Source organism: Rissa tridactyla, chromosome 3 (assembly GCF_028500815.1).
Source record: "Rissa tridactyla isolate bRisTri1 chromosome 3, bRisTri1.patW.cur.20221130, whole genome shotgun sequence".
Classification (NCBI taxonomy): domain Eukaryota; kingdom Metazoa; phylum Chordata; class Aves; order Charadriiformes; family Laridae; genus Rissa; species Rissa tridactyla.
In genome coordinates, this window is record NC_071468.1 from 15,189,669 (window position 1) to 15,209,518 (window position 19,850).

The window sequence follows — 19,850 nt, forward strand, 5'->3', positions numbered from 1 at the left end:
ACCCCAGCGACCCAGCTCCATGGCGTCACACTGTGCATCCGTAGCGGTTGGCATCCAGCAGTCTCTTCTCAGAAAGGTTGCTTGAAGTGAAATAGGACTGAGTAAATACATTAATTAGCAAAACTTCAATTCACCAAGTCTGTGGTCATTAGGTCAAGTCTGCTTGAGGGGAAGATTTTTCATATGAGGCAAATTGCAGGGCTGAGACCAGAGAGCTGAGCATTCGCAGAAAGTTGATATGAGGCAGCTTTCCTCATCCTGGTACAGGTCTGGTTGTCCCCTCTTCTACAGCATTGCTTCAGGAATACAACGTCATCAGCATCCACTGTAAAATAATGGGGAGAGTAGGTCGAATGCATCATCCATCCCTGACAGCACTCTGCAATAGTCACAACTGAACTGGACTATGCGGCATTGGAGATACTCTGTCTCCAGAAAGAGCAGAAGCTAGACTAGACTAGACTATTTCAATTGGAAAGGACCTACAGTGATCATCTAGTCCAACTGCCTGATCACTTCAGGGATGATCAAAAAGTTGAAGCATGTTGTTAAGGGCATTGTTCAAATGCCTCTTAAACGCTGACAGGCTTGGGGCATTGACCACCTCTCTAGGAAGCCTGTTCCAGTGTTTGACCACCCTCTTGATAAAGAAATGTCTCCTAGTGTCCAGTCTAAACCTCCCCTGACACAGCTTTGAACCATTCCCATGCGTCCTATCACTGGATACCAGGGAGAAGAGATCACCACATCCCTCTCCACTGCCCCTCCTCAGGAAGCTGCGAGGAGAAGTGATGTTGCCCCTCAGCCTCCTTTTCTCCAAATTAGACAAGCACAAAGTCCTTAGCCACTCCTCGCAGAACTTGCCTTCCATCCCTTTCGCCAGCTTTGTCGCCCTCCTCTGGACATATTCAAGGATCTTTATGTCCTTCTTAAGTTGTGGGCCCCAGAACTGCACACAGTAGCCAAGGTGAGGCTGCAGCAACGCTAAATACAGCAGGATAATCATCACTTTTGAGCACCTGGTTGTGCTGTGTTTGATGCACCCCAGGATGCAGTTTGCCCTCTTGCCTGCCAGGGCACACTGCTGACTCCTCTTGAGTCTGCTGCCAACCAGCAACCCCAGATCCCTTTCTGCAGGGCTGCTTTCCAGCCACTCCTCTCCCAGTATATACTTGTGCCTGGCATTACTCTGTCCTCGGTGCAGAATCTGGCATTTCAACTTGTTAAATTTCATCCCATTAATCATAGCCCAATGCTCCAATCTATACAGATCCCTCTGCAAGGCCTCCTGTCCCTCCACAGAGTCATCAGCACCTCCCAGTTTGGTATCATGAGCAAACCTGCTAATGGTGCATTCAACTCCTGCATCCTGATAGTTGATAAATATATTGAACAGATCATCTGTCCCTAGAATTGAACCCTGAGGAACACCACTGGTGACCAGTCACCAACAAGACGTAGCCCCATTCACTACAACCCTCCGAGCTCTGCCCTTCAGCCAGTTCTTCACCCAACACACTGTGAACCCGCTCATCCCACAGCTGGACAACTTGCTCAAAAGGATGCTGTGAGGGACAGTATCAAAATCCCAGATAATATAATAAAGCACAAGACTTAAAAGCCTGAAGCTCCTTGTTGTTTCTAACCTACTCTGTAAGTGATCAGGTAAAAATGACTTTTTAAAGGCTACAGAACAAAACACGCAGTGTCACTTGCAATGAAGTAGCCTGCATTTGTCAGTCAGGGAACAGGCTTTACCTCAGATTCCCGGAGATATATCCCTTTGCCATCTTGTGTTAAGTTGCGAAAGGCCTCTGTGAAAGAAATAAATTAGGAGCATTAACTTGATAGCCAAGAGATCAACACAAGCCAAGACACCCTGTCCCAGGAAAAACCTCAAAGGCAGAGTTTGTAGGCTATTCAGAAGTGCATGTGAGTTTCTCTGTTCTGTTGCTGGAAGATGCCCGAGGGCTGGGACACAGGGAGCAGCAGAATAAAGTCAGGCATGTTACTGTCTGTCCATCCAGCAGTGAAACGTCAAAACGCAGGCTGTCCCAACCTCACCCACTACAGTTTTGAGACATGTGCAAAGTGTCTACAGCACAAGCTCACAGACTAAGTATCAGCTGGTGAGCTCTGCATCATCACTACTGCAGGTATATTCCAAAGCTCCCTTCTTCCTGGAAAATGAGCAGTCTCCATCTGTAATTTGCCTGCCTCCTCATACAGAAGGCTGGTGCAAACCTGCAGGGAGCTAAATCACTCTGATATGTACAACCTGGATGTCTGTAGAAAGTGACTGGTGGAAAGATAAAGAGAGAAAGCTTGATTTCCTCTATATCTGTCCCTTGCTTTAAATTGATGACTCTTGGTCTATTCAGAAACTCAATCCTTCTAATTTTAACCTTACCACTGCCAGCTGGAGCAGCATCAGAAGGGCAAGGGCTTAGCTGGGCAGCCCAGCTTGCCTGGCCAGCCATGTAGCACCAGCCTCACCTCCCATGATCTCCACTCGAAGCATGAAGCACACAAAGCTCTCAAAGCTGATCTTCAAGTCAGGGTCACCATATCTGATTGCCATCAAATTACAGACTTCATTGCTGAGCGAAATGCCTTCATCAAAAGGGAAAAAAAAAAAAGGGGGGGGCGGGATCAGAATGAGATGGCAACTCCCAGCTGTACACAGCTGAATGTGCATGGGGTGTACACACAGCTGTGAGCTTTCACAACAAAGTGGTCTTCAGCCCTTCCCCAACAGCTTGGTTTTTCAAACCTCCCTTAAGATTATCAAATATTAGCCAGTCCAAACCAGACTACTACGTGGAGATACCTCCTTGAAACTTAAAAGGGTTCAGATCTGTTCCCCTATACTCACATTCCTGCCAGCGTTGGAATAAAATACACACATGGGCATCCTTTGCTCATGGGATATGAGGGTAATAACAGCAGCTGTGTTTAAAAGCAATACTCCGCAACAGGGTAGGAAAGGAGATGAAAAAGAAAAAGCCAGAGAAAGCTCATACAGAAAGCATCAGTCCCAATGTCAAGCATATTTGCAAGGAATAAAAGTATTTTCCATTCATGGCCTGGGATTTTAGCTGGCTTTAGCAGAGCTCTGCCTGGGTTTCTCACTGTGCTTTCACTGACTCAGAGGAACTGGGTGAACCATGCGCTAAAAAGAGGAGTGATATTTAAACTGCAAACCTGCAAAAGAAGTTGTAACACTGAGCAACAGCCCCCATTCAAAGCCTAGTAACAGCAACAGAGCTTGGTCCAGTATATGGACCCATATGTACGGTCTTCCATCTCCAGACACTATATTAATGAAGTCTCCCACCAGTGTTGCCTCTGTGCAAGTCCTCCACTTGCAGGTTCAGTCCCTGAGCCATCATCTTCAGCAGAAGTAGCAATTTAATAGAAGCTAGATCTGGCCTCCCAGATGTACCCACACAACTCCTCACAGTCTTTTAAAATGAAATTAGCAATGAACAGGAAGGGATTTAAAAACTGGGTCTAAAATAGACAAACACTTCTGTTTCAGAGAACTGTCAGCATGAGACCACAATGGAGCAAAGAGCAGCCCATCATATAGCAAAATAACTTTCAGATGTTTTTACCCAGATAAAGAGGGAAGCAAAGATGGTTAATACCATGCAGCTTATGATGTTTTCCACTTCTCCTGTGCTCTATCTGCAATTCTCAAAATGTTTCCCAGCCCTAGACTTTTTCCAGCCTTTCTGAGAAGGAGGATGAGACTTGCCAATATGTGCCGTGGGCTCACCTGTCTCCTGTACAGCTGCATGCAGTTCCACAAGGTCAAGTTTCCCTGATCTGCTGGTGTCTTTTTTCTGGAAAACTTCCTGGGAGAAGGGGAAAAAAGTTTTTAAACAAAACCCCCCAGACCAAGAGATGACAGCAAAGTGATTGCGAGCAGGGAGATAATGCAAGGGGATACACAAATTATTGTTATACCAAATAGAAAAGCAGCCTTTTCCACAGGACTCTGAATTCCTGGATACTCAGTGTGCCAGAGGCATTCAGCTTCATGGGAGAATTAAGGTTAAAACATCTCAATCAAACGTCAGAGAGCACCTAATTACATTTAAAAAAAAACCCAAACAAACCAAAATCTCATGGCCACTCTAACATTCACACAATTATAATAAGGATAACGATTTCTTAGCCCACAAGCCTATCTATAGGCTTGATCCTCCCCCCACTAAAGTCAGTGGAAACCTTGCTGCTGATTTCAGAGGCAGCAGGAATCAACCCTTTCCCAAACCAATTCCATTCTGTCACAACTGAATTGTTATTATGGAGGGTCAGAAGTTCAATAAGCAGGGCCATGTCCTGGTGGTAAAGAAATCACAGTAACACCCTGTCTGCCCTAAGAAATAATGCTCCAGTGAAGTATTATGAGTCAGAAGTATCACTCATGTGAAGAAGGATACATCCAGGAGTGCCAAGATACCCTGGCAGTCATCCAGACTGAAACTCAGGTGAAAACTCTGGAAATCTGAAGAGGGGGGAAAAAAAAAATAAAGTTGTTTTGAGGAGTCATTGAACATCTCAGGAAAATCAGCTCTCACAAAATTCCCCCTCACTTGAGAGGGCTGAGGCCCCAAAGCCTTTGTGAAAATTTACACCCACTTGAGAAGATGTATCATTTATGATGATAAAAATATGAGGCAACAGGATGGATTCTACTAGTCTCAGAAAATCCAATATGAGCTCCCTGCAGGCATGTAATACGAAATGAAATATGGTGCACTATCTCCAGCTATTAGAGAAAATGGAAGGAAAAGGACATCCAAAGCTGTAATCCCAAACAGAATTTACTGCATGACCTTGAGCAAAGTCACTTGACCTGAGGAGCTTTGGGGAGCAGCACCGAAGATTAATTGAAACCCTTGTGTTAAGCATCTCTCTCTCTCTTTCACAGATACACTGCCAGCTCTGTTAATATAATTAAAAGTACAGGCATCACTGAAAACATGATGCTGCATCAAAGCTTAGCATTCCTCGTTCATACATAAGGTACATGAAGAGTAACAGAAATAGACTCTAATCTTACTGCAAATCACGATTATAGATTGTCTGAAGACTTTCACTGAGCAAGGGACAGAACCATAACTCACCAATCCCTTCTCTGCAGAAAGTGAAGATGTTTTAATCTTGTAATAGCCCTGTTTAGTAAATATGAATCAAGTACTGGAACATTTTTAAATTAACATCTTAAAATTGATCACTTATGAAAAATAAAGACTCTCTGTTCGACACAGTCTTCTCACAGATAAGACAGTGCCTGGTGGGTCACTTTACAAAGAAAGAATAGCTATCCTTGTCCACCTTTGTGAGAAAAGGGAGCAACGTCAAATTCAGCCTAAGTGGAAAAGGCATCGCATCAGTCTTTTATTCATCTTCTTTGCTGCCTATAATGGTTGGATGATGTATTTTCTGTGTTGCACATGGGTTGTTACCAGAGAAGAAACTGGAAAGGAAAACTGGCTTCATCATTATATCTGTAACTTCGTTGTTGTTGTTGTTAATAGAAAACAGCCACTGCAATACCTCGCTACTGTCCAGGTAACATTATTTATAACTAGGGACCAAATTACAAGCTTGCGGAGTGCTCTGGGCTGCCGTTGGGAGAGTGGATGTCACAGTCCTCACAAGAGAGACAACCTCAGGGCTCACTTGGTTCTCACAAGCATAAGTTACACTGGCTACCTGCATCTCCATCCCGTCTCCCAAAAACAAACAGAGCAAGGAACAGCCCTATGCATGCATAATAGGGAAGAGTAAACAGGAATATCAGGCATGAACCACGCACATCAAGGTAAAGACAAGACCCCCTTCCACCATATAACTGCCTACAGACCAGGCTAACTTTCTACACCTTCTAGTGGTGGCACTGCCAAGAATGTGGTAGTGCCACAAGGTGAAATGAGATACAGTTTCAGAATCAAGGCTGAGGTCAAGCCAAGTTTGGAGGTCAAACTCAGAGTCTGCATCCACACACAGTATCTACGCTTGCTCTTCCCCCTCATTCTTTCAGTTGTTGAAATTCAAACTAGATTAACTTTGCTTATAAAATTTCTACCATGTTGATTTGCACCCCAGCAAATTCTTTCTCTCTGGAAATCTAACATGGCATCAGAACAGTCAGTTCAGTCAGATTCAAGCCAGTTTCTCTTCCCAGAATTCAAGAAACAGGTACAGGAGCTGAGGCTTTTCTCTAAGAGGGTTTATTTTAGAGAAACATTATTTCTCAGCACTTACTTCTCCAAGATATATTATTCAGGATCCTCTGGAGCTGAACAGCATTTATTTCAGGATTCTGTGATAAGGAAGAGGGTATTTTTATTATTTTTTTTTTTTAAGTATTAAATCACTTTTCACCCTCTTTTGTTTTCCCAGCATGTCCCATCTTCATTCTCTGCTTTTCTGGCCCCACTCCAGCCAGTGTGAAAATCAATAGAAAAGACTCCCTTTGAATATGACAAGAGTCTCAGCCTGCAAGAGCTGCAGTCTGCTCTGGGCTAAGTTCTCAGGGCTCCACACAGATCAATGCAGTATTGCAGATTTACACTGAGTGAAGATCCAGACCGTTAACCTTTCAGCCCTGGTGCCATCTGTCCCATCAAGCACACTGTCAAGAGACCTGCTTCAAATATTTCCCTTTTATCATTTACAAAAAAAAAAAAAAAAGATGGAAACTTTGGAATGCTTCCTCCCAAAACTTTTCAAAGCAGAGTCTTTCCCCTCCTCCTTGTTATACTAAAGTTTACAGGTTTTTTTAGAAACTGTGACATTTGTTTGTTTGGAGGATGAATTTTATTTTTTTTTAAACATCACTTCTCAAAAATATAAGCCGGTTTTCAGATCATTGAGGCATACCAGGGTAATGCATTGAGAAATGGCAGTACTGCTCGCCTCTGTGTGTACTTGGACCTCCTGACAGCAAAGGACCAGCATCTCGCAATACATGGTAATTTCTAGCACAGCTGAAAGCCACACCATTCTCAAAATCAAAGTCTTAAGCAACTGGCAAAAAGTAAATGCATTACTTGTTTTTAGTAACAGCTTCCATCAAAATATTGCTATCAATCAAAAGTGCAAATGTGTTATTGTGAAAATACATTTGCCAAATACAGGGTATGCTGCTAAACGAACACAGCCACCTCTTCTGAAAAGTGAAACACTTCCATCCCTCATCATAGTTAGTGGGATCCCTGAAGGCCAATTCCATCCCAAATCAGGCCAGAGAGATCACTAAAAAGAATCTTTCACAATTAGGATCATATTCCACTAGGAAAATCAGTGAAAAAGAGGAGGTGATGGGACATCTAGTACTTGCTTTGCCTCTCAAAGCAAGTTAACTGCCATCAAACTGTGATGAAGGATGTACAAGACAAGTGTCAATATTTCAGGGGGTGTTCTTTAATAGGCAACTTTCCCCAATGAGCGTAAGAACACCCTAAAGGGTAAGATGGATCCACACAGCCCACCAATAAAATAATAAAGGAATAGGAATTAATGTTTAGGGAGAGGACACGAGCCTGGACAGCTTCTGCAGTCCATTCTCCTGTTTCCCTGGCACCCAGACCTGTTGGAAAAAGGATCTTAGAGGGTACATTCCTGCCTAGTCCTTTAGTATCTGTTTATGGACCTGCTGCCCATCAGTTTGCTAATGCCTTTTGAGCCTGTTGATACTGTGACATCCACAACGTCCTGTGGCATTAAGTTCCAGACATTCACACTCTGTTGCATAGAGAAGTACGCCTGTCTCAACGCTAACATATTCCTAAGCTTTGCAGTCAAAACTGCTGCATGGAATCAGGACTGTACACACAGCCCAAACTCACGTGGCCCCTCTCTGTTCCCCATGCTTCCATGTCCAGACCTCCCTTGAACATCCACATACTTTTACTTTCACAGAGATACAGAATAGCTGTGGAGGAGTATACCCTGGCAGCTTATGCACACACTTACCTGTTCAAAATGCTTTGTGAAGAAATCCTCCCAAATCTTGCCTTCATACCTATCAACAATTTCCTTTAAGATATTAAAAAATAAAAAATAAAAATCATTAACTTGAGGAAAAAAAAAACACCGCCATTCGAGACAGAGTTACTAAAGATGCTTTCCCAGAACTGCATTCTCATCCCCTGCCCTTCCACCTTCTCCCCACCACTGCAATCAATGCTACATCACTAACACAGCCCACTGCTAAGATAGCTCCCCACCTCATAGAAATGCTATTTCTTGGAAAGAAATACTCAGATAGCACTCAGTGGCAAGAAACATTTCCCCTCTGCCAAGGTGTGCAATAACAAAGGACAAGGGTCACTCCATGCCAAGAAGAAAGACAGAAGGGTCTCTGTCCTCCTTCCTTTATACAGGAGAATTGAGGAGATGAAAGAAGGAATGGCCCGGTTTATGCCAGGGGAACAGACTATGCTATAAACTCCCTGGCACAAGTTACAGATGTGCATGCACTGCTGTTGAGCTCAACTATTTGGAAAACAACCTACACACTGCTGCATGGAAACAGTACTGCTCAGGTCCCGTGTTGTCTTCAAAACTTTCAAGGCGTGAAAGCGCAAGAATGGACCAGGAGTCTCCAAAAAGCCACGAATAGGAAAGACAGCAGAACAAGTAAGATGATGCCATTAAAAGAAGTTTGCAAAAATGCAACTAACAAAGGCATCTAAAAATTTGCCCATCCTCCACATCTGACTGCATCTGTCCACATGGTCCAAGGAACTCTGCCTGTAAACCCAAGCTGCCCTTTCAAAAGTGCTGCCAACACAAGCACTCACACTCTCACTCAGCCTCTCCACAGGGCAAACCCAACACCCAGAGCAGAAGACTGAACAACAGATCTCCCACTCCCCTCATTCTCACTCACCTTAGAGAGGGTGAAACTGGTGTTCCCGCCCATTTCCCTGGAGATGTAAAAAAAATCAGCCATATTAAGGAGATATCCCAGAGTTGTGTGTTTGTGTCATCACAAGTGGCATCCCTCACCAGCAGAAAGGGCCCCAACCCACTGTTGCAGCATATGGTTTTTTTCCTCTCAGTGTTGCAGCTGCAATCAGGGAAGCCCCTGTGTCCATACAGCTCCCCAGGGACTGCTGGCATTTCAAGTCTCCAAAGCACCATTTCTGCACAAGCAACCATCCCAGCATCACCAGCAGGGCCTCCTGGCAAACTGATGGGGTATTAAAAACTGTTGTTGTTCTCCACAGTCTCAAATGTGTGTGTGCTGCAAGAATCCCTTGTGTAGACCCAGCTCAACACTTCTTTAAAGGGTAAGGCCAAAAGCAGTGCTTCAACCACTGAGCACCCTAAGGTGGGGAGAAAACCCACAGCCAGCCTCTCCAAAAAAGACTGTGCTGCTTTTCGCAGAGTGAAGTCTTTACACTGCCCCCATTCGACTAGAAAGACTAGACCATCCCACCATCCCAGAGAATGAGGTGCTGGCAGAGGGGCAGCGACATCTCACCGAAGAACATGTTTCCTGGAGAAGACACGCAGGATGAATTCAGACTCCTGCTGAGGCTCCAGGGTGGATGGGACAATCACATAGACACCAGGCTCCAGGTGGAAGTCATGAGTCACTTCCCGCTCATCAAGGAAGACCTGGTGCTTGTTCACAGGCTGATGTCGAGTAAAGAAAGATGGAGGCAGCTTTCTGTTTCTTTCCTGGTACTGTTAAGAGAAGAAACAGAAGAGAAATGTGTTCTGCACCAGCTGAACATATGGACAAAAAGCATGTGGAGAATTCACAAGCATGGTATACACAGCCTACCTTCACACCTCAGTGGGTTTTTTTGGGTTTGGTTTTTTTTGTTTGGTTGGTTGGGTTTTTTTGGTTTTTTACAGATAACAGGGCCTAAAGGACTCAGTCTCCTCCCAGGATATGCACCACTCCTGCCCAATACTAAAATGACGAAGAACAGGGCTTCCTGCAACATTATCAACAATATAATACTACTTGCAAGGAACAGCAGCAAGGACTGGGAAAAGAATTGGCTTCTGTCAACCTAAACTACTGCAAAAGTAATTTCTACACTGGCAGAAATGACTGCAGGCAGGAACTGCTCTAGAGACTGCTCTTCACTAGCCAGAACCCCTCCTAACCCATAGGTACCATGCACTTTGTTCCCAGCTTGTCCCTTGCACTAGGGATCTGGCAGCAGAGGATTTTTCAGAGCACCCGTGATCTGCCCATGCTGCAGGAGCAGCCTAATCCCTAGCTCTGACTCTGTGCATGTGTCCTTGATCTGCCTGGCACTCTCGGCTCTTACAGATGTTTGCTCTGCAGGCACTTTTCTGCAATAGGAGGATGGATAAAGTGTTGATACAGGCAACACTGAACTCATTTTTAATGCCACCGAGTGCCCAGTACACAAGCCAAATAAATAATCCTGCTAGCTAAGACCACTGTCACCTTCTGATCTTGGCTGTTCCTCAAAACATTTAGCCATTTTACTCTGCAGCCTCGTAGTGGAGATGCTATTCCTCTTCCTTTGCCAGTATTTTTCTTACTAATAGAGCAATCTTTCTTCTGAAGGGTTCAGGGTTACTCCTCATGCCCCTTATGTTAAATTTAAAGTTTTTATATTCCAGTCAATACTTTGTTGACTGTAGTTCCAATACGTTAGATGCTCTCAGCTTGCCATCTCTCTGTATTGATCTTGGCAACTGCTACAAACCTGAAATTAAAGTCCTGGCTGCCACCATTCCCTCTCAAGTACAGCACAGCATTGTGCTAGGGGCGCACTCGGACCCCCTCTGCCAGGAATTTTAAGTTACTTGTAACCCTGATACTGCCCAAAATATTTAAGTCAGGAAGGAGTGGCATCCTTCCGTGCTGGAAACACAGTTACTGGGAACTCAATTGCGCTGCCCTGACCACACATCCAAACTAGTTCTTTGCCAGCCCAAATTCAAAGGGACTCTCATTTAAGAGGTGTTCTGAGTAATAAGAGAGTGGAAGATATGCCCTTTACAGATAAAAAAAGAGCTAAACCTTTCCCTGTTTTACATAGCCCTCTAAGGTCAGGGCCAAAATTGGGACTTACATCAGGGTTTAACTTCCAAGGCCGTTCCTCACATCCCAAAGGCTCCTGACTAAAGAAAATGCTAGAAATACAGCTGGCCTGAGGAAGCTGAAAACACCTGTAGCGTCAGCTCCAGAGCATCCCCAGCCAGGAAGGCACCTGACCACCCCAGGAGACCCCAGACTTGCATGGGACACCAGCTCTGCTCCTACCTCATCCCAAGATTGGGATGCAGCAGAAACACGGCCCTGGCTCCCGAGAGCTGCAGCAAGTCCAGCTCAGACACAGCCCTGGGGCACCATTCCACAACTGCAGCAGGGACAATGTACTGATTGCGTAAACACTGATGCCACTTCTAACACCTTTGAAGACCTAGTGCAGAAGCTACACAGCTAACGTCCCTTTTTAAAGCCACTGAGCCCTCCAGATACAGCTGCTCTTCAGAAGATTCAGTAGATAGCTCCGTATTAATAGTGACTTACTGTGCTGCCTTAATGAACTCAAATACACTGTTACTAGCTGCCAGCCAAGGAACAAAAGCAAACACAACACCTTCAGTGTTGTCATAACAGCTGTACCAGCCCAGGTCCCCCAACAGACAGCCAACAGTGGTGACAATGGACTCACCTGTAGGTCCACCTGCAGGAAGAAAAGAAACAGAGCACCTGTCAGATATGGACCTCTGGGTCTCACACAACATAGCCATATCATTGCTGGGAAGCAGCTACATGTCTTTGCCTTCAGAAACCTCAGCCCCTCCACCTGAAAACCCTTCCCCACAGCCATCTCTCTGTAATTGGGCAAACTCACAGCAGCAAGAGCTGTGGCTCTGTTCAAGGGAAGAGAATAGCTCTACAAGGCACTCAGATAAGTAGAGAATTAGGGTGCCGAGGGGGGGAACTCTCACTCCTTCTAGTGATATCCACTTACCCCCAGATACACGGGGAACTCGCAGTATTCACACATGGGCTGCTGCCACGTCATACTAGGAACATTACTCAAGCACAATTTTACCATGGTTGGAAATAACCTGAAGGTAGTGCTCTCCCTGCCCCAAAGTAAGGGGACTCCTGGCACCCTCTCCCAGCTCTTGCACATACTCTTAGAGAGGGCAAAATAAAGCCCAGTGTGCCCTGAAGCAAGAACCATTTCTCACACAGCATGCCAGACAGGCAGCAAGTGGGGCACAGGGCCTGAGGGACCCTAGCTCTGATGCGTGAGGAGACTGGGGAGGCAAGGAGAAAAGAGCCCAAATCACCCCCTGCACAGCAAAACTCTTGGTCTGCAAAGCTCTACAGTTTAGAGAGGCTGGAAGTTTTCCTATTTGGTGAAAGCAAGAAAGGCAAAGCAATTCTTCACACCTTGTAGAGTGAAAATCCAATGAAGAGGTGAGGAGCTCGGTTCCGGTGTTTGCTGCTGTGTTTCTGCATCAGGGATATAACCACATTGCAGGAAGCCGGGCTTTTCTTACTGTCTTCAACTGGTAAAACATTCAGCCAGTACTGAGGGTTCATCCAAAAGGTGCCTAAGCAAAACAAGAAAAACGTTTTGATGTCATTTTCCAATCACAAAATTGGCTGCCAGCTTCCCACATGATGCCTGGCATTGGACTGAATAGGTCACAGGTTGTCTGGACCTCCAGACCCCACACGGATTTGATCCTAGGGTGCAGTTTACAAGTTTAGCAGTGCAACCATTATGTAAGACAGGAGGAAGGCCCAGGAACAAGGAACTACTTTTCCACTCACCTGCAACTAAGAGCTCATTCTGTTTATAAATGTATCACTGCTCCTCTATCACCTCCAGTGTATGGGCTAGCCGACTTCAGACCCCACCTGCTCTACTTCCAGAAGGCCTGAACCTCTGCATTTCCCATTCACTTTACTTAAAACACCACTCCCTGGAGGTGCTGAGAATGCAAATTTTAACAGACAAGGTTAATGCCCCAAAGAAGCTCAGTGTTGACAATTGATCCTAAGATCCTGCAGCTCATTTCATGCCATAACCAGCCCACTGCCCTATGTTTGCAAGTGATGCAGCTTCTGTGATAGCAGAAGCTAGTCAAAGTCCTTCAGCTGCTAATTTCTGATGTTTGTGTGAAGGGTTAAGCAGAAAGAGCACATTTCTGTTGTCAATTTTGTGTTAACAGGTGTAAGGTGCTGGTAACGGAGGCAGTAGGCCATTGTTCCTCCAGACTGATCCAAAAGAGCATCTCTCACCATTGCAGAATCCCAGACTTCCTCTCGCTGTACTTCCTTTAACCCATCTCCCTCTCTGCAGGGAGTACATCCACTTCTTCCCATCTTCCTGGCTCATCAGGTCTGGAGTTAATTTACAGATCATCAGATCTACAAAATGAATCTTAAAATCTCGCAGAGACATCCTGGGAAAAGAGTGCCAAGAGACATCTTGTTAGCAGTTTAGTTTAGTCCATATGGCTTACCAAAAGAAACGGAAAGGGAGCAGGGAACTTCGAAGCTGCACCATTCTGTGTTACATATGGTAACGCTCATATTTTATTAGGCAGTAAAGAAGAGAGCGTTTGCTCCAACAGCAGCATCTAGCAGTAGCAAACGCACAACTAAAATTTCAGCAAACGATAGCAGCACAGAGATTAAAATAATATTGCCACCAAAAGGACCACAGTGAAACGACACGGGCGACAACATTGCCACCTCGTGGCAGAAGCTGCGGAGAAGCCACGAACAAACAAGGCAAGCAAGAGCTTCCCAAAGCTATCTTATAAACAAAAGGCAGGACAAAAGCTCCTGAAAGCTGCCCACGTCTCCAGCAGCCCTGGGAGACCTGGCAGTGTCCTGCTTCTCCCTTACTCCTACCATTGAAGAACAGTGCATCTCTTCTGTGTCAGCACTGCTACTGCTTCTCATATCGTCAAGCAGAGGAGGAGAAAAAAGCGAGCACAAGCTGTTATAAAGCAAATCACATACACCTCGACCTAAGTGGCAATGTGCTGCTTCATCTCCAGACAGCCCCAGAGCTACTGGCAGAGGGGAGAGGTGAAACTGTGCCATTACCAGAATTCTCCATCCTCCTTCTTTTTCCTCAGCAAAATCTTCTCCTTCGGGCTCAGCAGCTCCCATTTGTAAGAGCTGAGGACAAAAACACGAGGGGATTAACCAAATGTGGCCTCAAATTCAAGCCAGAGTACATAGCTTTGCTTTATAAAAAGAGACCAAATCCCTGTCCCCACATATTTCCACGTTTCTCCCCCACTAAACACAGGCTCTCTATGCCTTCAGCCACGGGAGACTCTCCACAGGCACTCTGGGTCCAGTTTTCTCCAGCAGAAGCCAGAAACGCTCCATTTCCATCAGCCAGTCCATTCACTTCCACACACAACTTCAAGTATTTAAAATATGAAAATCTAGACCTGTTTTGTTGGTTAATTTTCTGTCAAAGGAGACATAATAGGAAGAGTGTTTGGCATAATGAATGAATGACTAGGACAGCACAAGAGGCAGCTGGGAGTCGTTTAAAAGGCAGGCCTACAGTATGTTGCTCATTATGCTCTTCAACAGGAACAGCTGGTATGTTGTCATTATGTGACAGACATGCATCAGAGAAGTTACTGCTCTGCAGACAAGGTGAAAGTCACTCACATTCCCAACACCTCCCTATGCTCTTCCCTCCTCCCTATCCCCAAGCCTCAGCAAGCAGGGTCTGTACATGGAAGGAAATGAAGTTTGGAAGGAAGGAACATGCTCCACTTCAAAGCGGAATAGGACACAAGTCTATGGTTGCCTGTGGTCTAGATTGCAAGCCACTGTCTTTCACGGATTCCAATCAAAACATTCAGACAGATGCAAATATAGGGCCCATTTACCTCACTAGTTGCTTCCTCTGATCTCCTACCGAATTGTATTTTCCCAAACTGATAGGATGGAGGACTTCTTTGCAGCCACCCAACTCTAACACTTTGTAGCCCATGGAGGACTTTGCACAGTCCCTCCTGTGATAAAGGGCTGTGTGCCCTGAAACATGCTGTTTGTTTAGAGCCTCCTCACAGCTATCTGTCACTTTGCGTGCCATCCAGATCACAGCAACATGGTCAGCGACTGATATTCATATTATGTTTCCTCTGGCATTCAGTGAATGGAAAAGCAGAATTGAGCTTGTTGAAGCTGCATGTGTGAAGTGAGCCCAACTATGTGAGCACTATCTGCTGGAGAAATACAAACCTATGGAGTCATTGCTTTGACACCAGAGAGTCCATGAAAGCAACCGTTACTTATCTTAATGCTGCTCTCAGCACTAATTCATGCCTGAAGGTGGCAGCATCTTTCCTCCAAGAAACCTCTCCTCGCACTTACGATCAGATCTTCCCTTTTTTAAACTCACCTGTCACTCCAGTCTCCTTTCCATTCAATTTTTCCCCACGGATTTCTCAGTCTCACTAAGTTTTCTGGCCCATATTGACAGGTCACCTGCAGAAAACAGTAACACTGTGCTTACCAAGGTCTCAGCAGTTCTCATCTGGTTTATATCACTGTACTATGTCAGATGTTAACAAAGATTGTTTGTTCTCCCAGATTCCAACAAGTATGATGATAAAAATCTATGAACATGCAACTCTGAATGCCAGCAACAAAGAGATTAAGATGCTTTATCTTATGTTCTATGACTGAAACCAGAAACCTCACAGATTCCTATTGGAAGGCTTGACCATAAATTCCTCTTCCTTTCCAACATCTGCTCATTTTGTGCTTATGTGGAGGCAGGACTGTACTACTGTGAAAGCTAACTCCTACCTCAGTGCAATGGCACAGCACAATGCAAACCAAGGGGTGACCACATAGATTAGTGCCTCCTGAATTGGGATGCCATGGTGGGAGAAGAGGGAGCAAGGCCAACCAGGGGCTTTGTTGGCAGCATACATACCCCAACAGGGTCCAGCTCATCCTCCTAGCATGCCCAAAGGCCAGTCCTTTCCTACTTAATAGCTAAGATGCATTTGTACGCGATGGTCTCAGCAGAGCCCCATGAACCCTTAGAGATACGTTGATTTATAACCATTGTCCTTTACATCAAGGTCACGATACTAAAAAGGACACACTTGAAAGTGAATCTTTACAAAGTATGCAGTCTCTTTTAGCCTTAGACTAAGAGAAGAGCACTGGAGGAGGAGATACCGCAGTGGCCCTGATTAAGGGTTGAACCTATGACTGCAATGAAAATTGCTAACATCCAAACAAACCTGGACACAGGACATTAGGGCTAGTCTTACCTTTCTAATACCAGTTACTGTGTAGGCATGGCCAGCAACAAGCCCATTCTTCAGGACCTTTGTTGCCTGTATACAAGGAAGAGAAACAGAAGGAAAATAATCCTTTTATTCCAGCCCTACTTACATGGCAGTCTCATATCGATACCAGAGACCTGTACCTGTATAAGCAATGACTCTCAAAGATAGAATGGCTTGAACCAAAAAAAAAGTATGCTTGGAATTGGAAGGTTGATTGGGAAGGTCCCTTCCTAAATTGGGGATCTTTGGCTAGAGATCATTTCACTTTTTAAAAGTCCAGGAGGTTAGGTTTTGATTTTCAGAATAGTAGGTTTTCCCAAAAGCTGAAGTGCATAAGGCTTGGAAGCCAAGACTTGAATTCATGTTCTGAACTACACACCTCTCTATCTTAGCTATAATCTTATTCTATTTAACAAAAATGGGAAAATACAGTAGATCCTTTTTTTAATAGAGGTTCTTCGATAGATAAGCCAGTTCCTAAACATAACAACAGAGAACTGAGAGCAGCATGGAATCATTCCATGTGAAAAGTTTAACATGAAGAATGTAATCTTTACAGAAAGTCATGTGTGGCAGCTTTGATACTTTTTGAGTCACAATGACTAGCTGAGCAGAGGGAAACAGGTCTGGAAAGGCTTTTAGCTGTGGAAGCCACTTGATGTCACTCCAAGTCTCACCCCTAAATGTGTCTGACAGCCCATGAGAGATCTGCTGTAGGTTGCTCTTGTCAGGATATCCCACAGATCAGGAGGAGCTGCTGCAAGCCGGATCCTTATATTAATACCACCCGTAAAATCCACCAAGGCTTCTGAAACTTGCCCAATCTGCAGATCTTCATAGGAGCCATAGAGTCTAGCAAAAAACATATCAATATATTCCTGGGGTTATAGTCACAGAGGATAGGTTGAGAACAGCATGCCAATGAAAACATACAATAAAAGTTTGCAAAAGTAAAAGGAAAGCTGTAACTCATGTTTAATTTTAGGGGAATCTTTGGCATTTAGGAATAGTGGAATCTAGCAAATTGCCTCCAAGATGGGCCATAATCTGAAAGGTTCTCTTCGCTCAGTCATCCCTTCCTGCACAGTTGTGAGAACACACCCATCACTACTTCTTTGATAAATCTGCCTTAGCAAATGTTGCCTGAATTTATCACCAGACACCGTGCTGTATCTAAGAGTCCCTCGAGAGGCACACTATCTCCAATCTGATTTTCTTTACCATTGCAGTGCAGCTTTCTCTGATCTTTTTGTTCTAACGCTAAAACCAAAAGAAAATAACTGAACTTTATTTCCTTTGCTGTGACTTTTCTCTCAATGTTACCTAGGATTTTTCCCTGCTCTGCAGAGATTATTTCAGCTCAATATTAACAAACTCCAGCAGTTATGCCTCGTTGCTTTCTTCTTAGTCCTGATAAACCACTCTAGACAAAACACCCTGGTGAAAAGCCAGCATTCTCACCATGCCACGTGACTTGTTAAGTGCCTCAGCCTTGGGGGACCCAAGAGCAGGAACTTTCAGCAAAAACAAAGTACAATGCTTCAGCAGACCCCCAAAATGAAACTCCTTGGAGGTTTCTCAAGCTGATAATACATCAAAGGAGGCATCAGAAATCATTCACCTTTGAAAATCCCTATCTGTGGCCTTCCACTCCTCTGCAGTATTTACAAAGAAGGCATCACCCCGGCCAATACACTCTAAACAGCAATAACACTCAGGAAACAACCCCCTAGGACAGGTCTGTTTTCATGCCTACTCCTAAACTCTTGGATTTAAACTCAAGGGCCTGGATTGATAGCAAAAGCTGCCACTGCAGTAGCTATTATCTAATAATAGAAAGATGAGAACCATTTACTACACTCCAAATGTGGTAAAGCCTAGGAGATGCATTTATAAACAAGAACAAACTGTGTAGGCACCAACCAACATATTTTAGAGAGACTATTTGCATAACTTGGAATGAGTCACTTACTTAGCATATGCCTTCTCCAGAAGGGCTCCCCAGAACACGTTCTTATAGACTGAGGAAACAAAGACCAGCTCCCCGGCCTCGTTTACCGGCAGGCGATCATCAACCACCACGTCAACCCATTCACCGAAGTGCCAGAACTGTCAGAGGAAAGGAATGAGCTGATGTTTCCCTTGGAAGGGACCTCCCCTTGAAACAACAGGAAAGGCAAGATAGCTTAGCTGTGGGCACAGGACGAACTGCCTTGGGAGGAGGGCTGCTTTGGGTCAGTGGGATGGGCTGACTCACCTACAGACCCAACTCAGAGGGTCAAAACAGAGGAGAAAACAAAGCATGTATCAGGTGTAAAAGGATTAAGCAGGGAAATTAGGCACAGCTGGGCTTCCGGGGAAGGAGTTCCTAACTGCGGGGTGGCAGAGTCGCACCAAGAGCTGGGCAAAGGGGTAGAAGGTTGGAGCAGATGTGCTCAAGTCCTGTTGACTGTTGCCGCTATGGAGAAAGACTTTTGCCTGGATTAAAATAGGGCTAGGGCACAGCTGGAGAGAAGGGCCAAGAGGAGATATATCCTCAGACTGGCTTGTAGTTGATCTACTGCCTGCAGTACTTTGTGGGAGGGGTGATGGGCTACTCTCTAGTCCAGGATACCCTCTGGCCACTTGGACCTGGCCAAGGGGAACTGTGTACAAATTATCTAAGGGTGTGACACAAAACATGACAGGATTTCTGATCTGGGGGAGCAGATGTACCCGGAAGTGGAAAATGCCAGCATATTTCCTCTCAAAGCTCTGGTTTTGTGGCACAACTGCAGCCAGGATGTCCTGGTGGAACGTCAGGGCTTCCAGGGCCGCCAGGAACCAGCAGTTCTCTGCGCCAAGACAAATGGACACATGCAGTTGGCTGAAAAGTGAAAGTTGTCAGCCAAGTTCAGGAACACCACCAAGATCCTAGCAGAAGAGCTGTTGTGCCAATCTCTTTACAATTATAACAAATTATACACAGAAAATTAGATGATCCAGACAGGTGCTTTACTTAACCAAACCATGATTAGTTTCTAAGTATTCTCTCATGATCTTTTTATTTGGATATTCTTGGTTAAATAAGAAATTTAGCAAGAAATAGCTCTCAATGGAAACATTCTCGGTCTTTACTGACATTGTGTGTGTGTTTTTTTCTGTTCTCTGTAAAGGCACACTATTAAAAAAAAAAACCTTTTCCCTTTTTCTTTGAAAAAGCAACTTTTCAGAAGAGAAACATTATTTCCAATAGATCTCACATGCAAGACTACTTATCAAACTTTGTGTTTAAGGGCTTAAAGCACTTAAAAATTAATTTAGTCCTGCCCCTACTTGTTTTGCAGATGATAATATATCCTTTTACTTTAGGTAACATGGGCATAAAAAATATTTTTCTAACTGCAAAGCTGAGAAGAGAACACACACTAAGCCTTAGGTACAAAGATAGCAAAAGCCTCAGATTTTCCTGCTTCTGTGGCCTCTGTTCAGTTGTCAAGCAGCAACATTACAGACCAGTAAAAGCACAGGATCAT

At 44.7% G+C, this 19,850-nt stretch overlaps 1 protein-coding gene across 1 annotated transcript; it reads right to left on the reverse strand.

Annotated features, from left to right (window-relative positions):
- On the reverse strand, nucleotides 1-19,073 carry LOC128906780 (calpain-14-like). Its single transcript, XM_054194659.1, has 18 exons — nucleotides 19,051-19,073; nucleotides 17,013-17,187; nucleotides 16,318-16,383; nucleotides 15,432-15,517; nucleotides 14,108-14,182; nucleotides 13,292-13,455; nucleotides 12,434-12,597; nucleotides 11,700-11,711; nucleotides 9,512-9,717; nucleotides 8,915-8,951; nucleotides 7,996-8,058; nucleotides 6,283-6,340; nucleotides 4,452-4,516; nucleotides 3,973-4,041; nucleotides 3,782-3,860; nucleotides 2,497-2,613; nucleotides 1,759-1,814; nucleotides 1-325 (listed from the first exon to the last, which is right to left on the reverse strand). The coding sequence occupies exons 1-18, from the start codon at nucleotides 19,071-19,073 to the stop codon at nucleotides 299-301; spliced, it is 1,542 nt and encodes a 513-aa protein (XP_054050634.1). The 3' UTR covers nucleotides 1-298.
- Between the last annotated feature and the right edge of the window lie 777 nt (nucleotides 19,074-19,850).

Excerpts from the sequence above, each read along its gene's own strand:
- LOC128906780 (XM_054194659.1), bottom strand. The coding sequence starts at position 19,073 with ATGCTGGCATTTTCCACTTCCGG. Across the intron at positions 8,059-8,914 it reads CCAGTTTCACCCTCTCTAAG|GAAATTGTTGATAGGTATGA; the intron begins GTGAGTGAGAAT and ends AATATCTTAAAG. Across the intron at positions 1,815-2,496 it reads TCGAGTGGAGATCATGGGAG|AGGCCTTTCGCAACTTAACA; the intron begins GTGAGGCTGGTG and ends TTTCTTTCACAG.